The 7,510-nt window shown below is 33.7% G+C and overlaps 1 protein-coding gene and 2 non-coding genes across 7 annotated transcripts; all 3 read left to right on the top strand.

Moving 5' to 3' along the window:
* The first annotated feature begins 2,252 nt into the window (after nt 1–2,252).
* Nucleotides 2,253–5,787, top strand: LOC133822841 (WPP domain-interacting tail-anchored protein 2). Of its 5 annotated transcripts, none has more exons than XM_062255291.1 (6): nt 2,253–2,389; nt 2,508–2,637; nt 2,976–3,509; nt 3,610–4,739; nt 5,156–5,353; nt 5,514–5,787. In XM_062255291.1, the coding sequence occupies exons 3-6, from the start codon at nt 3,005–3,007 to the stop codon at nt 5,733–5,735; spliced, it is 2,055 nt and encodes a 684-aa protein (XP_062111275.1). In that variant the 5' UTR covers nt 2,253–2,389; nt 2,508–2,637; nt 2,976–3,004; the 3' UTR covers nt 5,736–5,787. The 5 variants fall into 5 exon arrangements, with proteins under 5 accessions (XP_062111275.1, XP_062111273.1, XP_062111276.1 ...); XM_062255289.1 differs by having other exon boundaries at nt 2,260–2,389; nt 2,508–2,552; XM_062255292.1 differs by having other exon boundaries at nt 2,262–2,389; nt 2,508–2,552; nt 5,156–5,357.
* Nucleotides 5,788–6,925: 1,138 nt separating this feature from the next.
* Nucleotides 6,926–6,998, top strand: LOC133828405 (small nucleolar RNA R160). The gene has a single exon (XR_009891026.1). It is a non-coding gene; the product is annotated as a small nucleolar RNA R160 (small nucleolar RNA).
* Nucleotides 6,999–7,157: 159 nt separating this feature from the next.
* LOC133828406 (small nucleolar RNA R160) lies at nt 7,158–7,235 on the top strand. The gene has a single exon (XR_009891027.1). It is a non-coding gene; the product is annotated as a small nucleolar RNA R160 (small nucleolar RNA).
* Nucleotides 7,236–7,510: the final 275 nt, after the last annotated feature.

Below are 7,510 nucleotides of genomic sequence, written 5' to 3'. Positions count from 1 at the left end.
GATCAAATATCTGCATATTGTATGTAAAAGAGAGAATCAGATTTATATTCTCATGATCTCCTTATATAATATAGATTGTACAAAATCTGTTATATTTTGCGGACAAACAAATGGATCTTTTGTTCTTGAAAAAAAGTTTTTTTTTCCTAATAAAGGTTTAGCTTAATTGATTTGAGAGCACATTTTTCATACTTAAGTTCTGCTTGAATATATACTGTGATGACAAAACGAATAATAGCTTTGAGAAAACATTAAAAGGGTTCTTCTAAATTTAGAGTTCCATTAGTGTTTTTAGCTTTAGGACATAGACATGTCATTTGGTGCAATTACTAATAGAATAAACAATCACTAACAAGTGTTTTTCAAAGAAGGTCAACTTGATATATAGCCCATATATATTTGTATTCTTTTTCCCTTATACTAATTCTTATCTATAAGATTTTTCCACCATGTGCCATAATAGCTTCTATTGTCTAAGTATCCAAAAATATCTTCTTGACATAGCTAGGTAGAGAGTGACCCTGCTAATTAATTATATGGGTCATTATAATATCACTATAAGAAAATATGATCTCATCTTAAGAATGAAATAAGTTCCGGCTTTGTTTGTTGTGCCAAATTAACATTAGTCTCCCCCGTGATTATATTATATGTGTGTGTGTTTGAATATATATAAATACTTAATAAAGTGATGGCAAGAGGTACGTACATTAAATATTTATGCCTGTTGTGGCTAGAATTTCAGTACAATCATTTTAGTTCTTTTTATTTGATTTGATTTTGATAATGTACTAGTACAAGTTGACAGAAACTTGTTTTAGAATATAGAAAGAGTAGAGGACCACAGAAGGGACTGAGCCTATTTGCTATCTGATTAGCCCAAAGACAAGTACGAAGCTTTACTATTGCTGAAGATATAGACTGTCCAGAGTATAAAGCGAAAACTGTTAGCTATGGCCGAAAACCACTTATATTATATGATGATGGTGATGATGAAGAGTAGTTGTTCTTAAAGTTAAACTAATGTGGTGGTCCAAGTCCAAACCTAAAATGCAAATGGTGTTGTCACCAAAGTTACAGTGCACATGTGACTGTAGTCTCTATAGCCAAACTCTTGTGATAGATAAGGTTGGACAATAGAACGTGTCATGCTTTCTTCTTTCTTTCTCTCCTCTGTTTATACGAACTTGGTTCTTGATGGGCTTCGAAGAGATTGTTGTCTGAGGTGTTGTCGTTTTTCAAGCCATTCATATTCATACCGTAATGCTTCTTACTGTTCTGCTTAACTTGGTCCAAAATATTTTAAGTGGGCTTGAAGAATGTCCTGACTCTGGCCCTGTGAATCATTCTATTTGGGCTTTTCTTGTTCAGCTGAACCCAATGCAAAATGGATAGACTGTAAAAGCCCAAAAACAACCCTATAGTGCAAACTAGACCCATTATTGGGCTTGACTAGAATAGGGAGTATATTAGAATATAAATTTACAATAAGACAACAGTTGATAAATTATTTCCAACTAGTCTAGCCGCAGCTAGCAGGATCACTCTGAGTCTTCATTATAAAACTTCAATAATTGTTAGCTTTTTATTTAATACAGACTGACAAATCAATTCACTTCTCATGTCAGTTGCTATGTATTTAAAAACATTTATATTTTATACTCATGAAGTTAGTATAAGTATACCACAATTATTTAACAACTTTCCAGCTATAATGTTTGTCTATTTATTTATCCAAATAATATTTATATTAAATGCTCCACATGATGTTACATGACATTTAATAGCACACTTGTTCAATTCCACTCACTCAAAATAATCTTAACGAAAGGGCCTCTCATTAAAATTGTCATCATAATTAGACTTTTCCCATTTAATGGTTTTTATTAAAAAGATACGAAAATAAAATTCTTCTTTATTACAGCCTCACAAAAACGACACCATCAATAGTTTCATTAATGTCATAACCAAGGAAAAAAAATACATGTGAAGAAGTATGAATAGGTGAAAGAGAATTGGATTCATCTAAACTCACATGCACTGAAGTAATTGCAACACACATGACATATCAAACAGTTGAGTTTTCTAAGTACTGGAATTCAGCTTCGGGTTCAGTACTGCCTACGTTGACAACTCATATTAATTGTTTTTTTTTTAAAAGAAAAAAAACTGTCGTTTATTAAAGGCTTTTCTCAATAATTGATACCTACATGGACCCGAGCTGGGGTTGCATCAACGTGCGCCACACAACATTATGATTGGAAGAACAGTAGCCAAACAATTACTATTCTAAACGTTTTTGACTGATTAAGCGCTTAAAAGACTCATCAGCTTCACCAGATCCCATAATCTCAGAAGCAAAGTTTGTACCTGAATATTTTTTTTAACGGTAATACTGAAATTTATTTAGAGGTAGTTAAAAAGAGAACTGTCTTTTTATTTTTCTCGGTGTCTCTCTCTTTATAAATATAACAATTCAATTCTTTTGTGGCTTTTTCCTTTTCAAGGTGTGGTTCCAAGAAAGACCCAGAAATATTTCCTACTCCCTCCAGGTAATTATCTTCTCAAGAGGATCTATACTAGTTAATTTTCTCAGGAGTCAAGGCTCTTCTTCCTTTTACCTTTCATGAGAATTGGGTAAGCTTTAGATCATGATTTGCATCAGTATTTTGTGTTAAATGGAATGTGAATTATGGGTAGCTGTTGGATTTGTGAATGGTAATGTAGGTGATGGAGTTTATTATGAGTTAAACCTGGTTTTTAGAATAGTTAAATGAAAAGGGTTGCTCTTGTTTCTGAGGTTGTATGCTTTAGCCGATTTATTTCCATGAATTTTGTGGTTTTGATTAGTTTCTAGTCATGTCAATTATTATACCTAGTTTTAGATCTTGAGTGGTCAATGAATTCGTCATGATCAGAGGGACATGTTAATTCTGCATTAAATGCTAAATTAAATAATTTCTTTTTCTCACTAGGCTCCGAAGGAGCAATATTGAGCTTGGAAATGGAGGATTATGCCATTTCTGGTGTCAATATTGACAGTTCAGATTCATGCAAAGAAACTGAGATGTTAGAATTAGAAAACTGCATGGAAGTTTTAACAAAACTAGACTTGGACTTGGCATATTCGTCTGAGAAATTAGTAAATCTTCATGGACTACTGATGAACCTTTTGGCACAAGAAAATGACCTTGAAACAATAGCAGTGGGGAATAACTATATTTCAGCAGAATTTATGGAGAAGGCACTGGTATTTAATCTCTTATCTAGTATTTTAGATTCTGAGGTAAGAGAATTGGACAGTTTCATGGTTAGTCTCCAAGAAGAAATTGTTGATGCACATAAAAAAAAATCTTCATGCAGAAACTTGAAAGAACAATTTACCATGATGGAAGAGAAGTTGATTGACTCTGAAGGATCTTTGAGACAGACTCAGCATCATATATCAGAGGTCAAGATTCAATCATCCAAGTTGCAGAGAACCGTTCTTGCTTTTACACATGAAAATTGTAAGCAATACTAATAGTATATGCCTTTTCTTTTTCTCCTCTTTTGTTTGAACTTGTGTAATTAAGATTTTATTTTCACTTTGTGATTGTTTTATAATAGGGAAAAGTGGCATTGCCGAGTTATCAGAACATGGTCTGTTGTCAAATATAAATGCTCAATCGAATCTGCAGATGGCTGGACAAAGACATATTCTAAAGATGCTAGAGAAATCACTAGCAAGGGAGCTCGATCTTGAGAAGAGGTTAACAGAATCAAGAAAAAGTGAGGAAGAACTAAAACACAAGCTACATTATACTGAACAGGTAGCTTTTCGCATGGAGGAAACTGCTCAAGTAGTTTGGGGAAGGTTTTTAGAGGCTGAGAATTCGGTTGTGGTGCTCAAGGGAACTTCTCACGAATTGTTGGGTCGAATCCAACTTGCATATTTTAATTTGAACAGTATGATTCAACGAGAAAGTGAATTGAAATATAAGTACCAAGATTGTGTAGAAGTTCTTAAACAAAGAGATGCAGCTTTACAAAGTTTCAAAGTCAGGACTGCTGAAAATAGTGCCATTGATGCTGAACTCTCCACTTTGAGGGAGAAGCTGAAGCTTCTGGAGGAAAAGCTTAAAGAATCAGAGCTCCAGCTGAGCAATGAAAAGGCCACAAACAACTCAAGTGAAACAAAAATAAGGGAATTGGAAAATCTAGTTGAATCATTGAAAGAAAGTACTGATGTAGCAGACACTAGAGCTGAAAGTGCAGAACTCAAAGTTGCAGAGTTGACTGGAACAAATGTAGAACTCACTGAAGAGCTTAATTTTATTAAAGGAAGTGCTAGTAATGCAGAGAAAAAGGTTGGTGTTCTTGAGAAGCAATTGAGAGAAGCCGAGATCCAATTACAAAACGCGAAGGCATTGTCTGAAGCAAGTCAAGAGCAACAGAATATGCTGTATTCTGCAATATGGGACATGGAGACTTTAATAGAAGATTTGAAATCAAAGGTTGCAAAGGCTGAAAACAAGACTGACAATGCAGAGGAGCATTGTATTATATTATCTGAAACTAATTCAGAACTAACTAAAGAACTAAGTATTCTGAGGGAGAGAATAGAGTGCTTGGAGGAATCTTTGGAGCAAGCTAGAAGTTCAACAGTTGAAAGTGCAAATGATATTAATGTCAAGACTAAGTTCATCATGGATTTGGTAACGCAACTTGGGAGAGAAAGGGAGCACATTGACAAACAGGTATAAAACTATCTTGTATGAATAACTCAATTGTTTTGTCATTGAAATTGATTTGTCTATATTTGTCTCTAATGAGCAGTTAAAGATAACAATTTAACAAAATAGAATTTTAAGTACGGTATAGAAAACTAAAATTGGAACTTGTCATGAAATGAGAAACAATCAATATGATGGTTTGCTTTTGCTCCTCCATGATACCTTCTCAAATATTTAACCAGAAACTTAAGACCAGATTACAAGTTACTACTATGGTTGTTTATGAATCTCCTCATAGCATCCATAATGTCTGAATACATAAGAAGCTCTTTTGCAGTCTTTTATATTTTTTAAAGGGGATGTTAATTACTTGTCTTGAATAATAATGAAACAACTCAAAGAGGACCATTCTTATAAGTATTAGTGTTATTATTTTGCAGTTAAATCTCTTAACAAAGGAGAACAAAGCTATGGCTGTGAAGTTGGGTATGACAGTGAAGGATGCCTCGCTGGGGTGCAACAGCAATAATGATGGTGACAAAGAGCTTCCTTCCTTGATGAATAATTTAAGCAACAATGATTCTTGTGCAAAATCATCCTTGGATGCTGTGAAAGATTCTGTTGGTAAAAGTTTCCAGGCAGGTATTCTTCTGTATCTTTCTTACTTTGATACTTACATAGGAGGAGTCCCCAATACTCTTGTTCACAAGTCTCTGATGTATCAGTTTCTAATGAAACTTCATTTACCATTTACATTTTTCCTGATGACTAATTAGTTTTACTGGTCAATTGAATCAGTTGGATGAAACACAAGACGCTTCTTCCTCATCAGGTAATGATGTCAGGAGCTCCAATTCTGTAAATAGTGGTGTTGATATAGTTTCAAAGCTTGAGGTCTCGAAGGTTGTGTCATCTACTAGAAGCTTGAACATAAAATATGTATTTGTGGCAATGTTTGTATCACTCCTTTCAATCTCAGTCATGTATTTGCTTAACCATAAACCTTCCCTATTTTATTGATTTTTTGTGTGGATGAAATTCTCATATGGTCTTGACGCCAATGGTTTTCTCATATCAGCATAGTGTAGTATTATCATTTTTATAGCTTTTTCGTATTTGATTCTCGTTCTCTCTTACTCAGCTGAGGTTCCCCTTCAAGGAACTATGAACTAAGACTTCAGTGAGGCCTCAAGGAATTTGTGTTGAATATATTTAAGTTGATAAGAACCACATGAGCTTTCGAGTGTATGTTTTTTTCTGTGTAATTAATTTGTAAAGTATAATGACAAGGTAAGTGAAATATTTCATTTAAAAAAATATTACAGATCAATTAGACAGAGTAGCAATTAGCTAAGTAGGCACAATGTAAACACCAGAAGCAAGAAAATAGAGTTAATAAATTTATTTTATATCTTCTTATTCAAAATGGCATTATATAGTTCCAAAAAAAATGCAGAAAAAGACCATGCCCTGTAGAAAGTTTGACGATATCTGGTTAGTGGAAACAAGGGTTTTGTAGTAAAATTTTTAACTTACATTAAAAGAATGTGAATTTTCATCTGAGAAGTAGAAGATAATTACATAAGCATCAAGTCCCAAGATATGGAAAATTAAATACCAGGGAAATACAATAAATTCAACCAAAAAATTTTAAAAAGATCTGAACGGCCTACATAAGAGCGAGTACACGACTTGTCAGTGAAACGCACCGTTTTCGGGCCAAACAAAGATAATCTCATTTCCTAACCCTAGAAGGCCTAAAACCCTATAAAACACCCTAATTCCTACGAACCCTAACCAGTTCCGCCGTTGAATCTCCTTTTTGGTTTTTTAATTACCAAAAGCAGCTATTGCTCGAATTGAATCTTGTCCGATACATTGTATTCACCTTCAATGTTTCGTTTCGTCTGTTACTATTATTTTTTAGCTATGCTCACTTCAATTTCGACTGTTTTGTTTTGTTTTTTGGTTGGGAATATTTGAATTTGATTGCACCAGCTAGCCCCTTGCGGCTAGAGTTTTAGCTTTGCAAGGAAATTTCGAGCAAAGGGTACAAAGGTGCTATATTGCAACTTTTGGCATGAATTGTGCCTTGAATTTTGTGTTTCTTGTGCATAACTCTGGTACGCTAAATGGACAATTAAACAAGTGTTTTGTTTTTTTTTCCTTATTTCATTTTAAACTATGATTGTGAACATTTGAAGTGGCAAAGCAAAGTGATGAATGCTTTAATCTGAATTTCTATGTGGAAATTATTATGGCCTTCAAAGTTCTCTGATTGCTTTTGCTATATATTTCTGTGCAAGTTACTTTGCTTCTGTGATAATTATATACAGTCAGTTTGTTTCTTGATCTATAGTTTCTTACTGAATCCTAGGCGCTTTTTTTTCTTCAATATATTCCATGGTTGGAATTGATTTAGCTGTAACAACTGATGTGCAAAGCAAAATGATGATTTTTATATTTTAGTAACTGAACTAAATGTGGAATTAAATTGGTCTTCAAAGTTCTCTGATTGCTTTTGCTTAAGCAAGCTTTTTATTTTGTTAGGCTGCATAGTGTCTTTGAGGGTAGATTTTAAGTCTGCTAGTTTTTAGTGTTTTGGGTCTTTTATTTCTTGGTTGATGGTACTATTGGGAAACAAAATTTGAACACCAAAATTCAGAGCCTTGTCATGTACAGTGGCGGTTCAACATTTTTCAAGCCTTGGACCTAAAAGTGTCTCAGGAGGCCTTATTTCTTAAATTACAATGATAATAATTAAATATATAAAACAATATTTTAGGTTAGGTCTA

This window comes from Humulus lupulus, chromosome 3 (assembly GCF_963169125.1).
Source record: "Humulus lupulus chromosome 3, drHumLupu1.1, whole genome shotgun sequence".
NCBI classification, from domain to species: Eukaryota; Viridiplantae; Streptophyta; class Magnoliopsida; order Rosales; family Cannabaceae; genus Humulus; species Humulus lupulus.
Note: the sequence above shows the minus strand (reverse complement) of the source record. Positions and strands in the feature narration are given on the sequence as shown.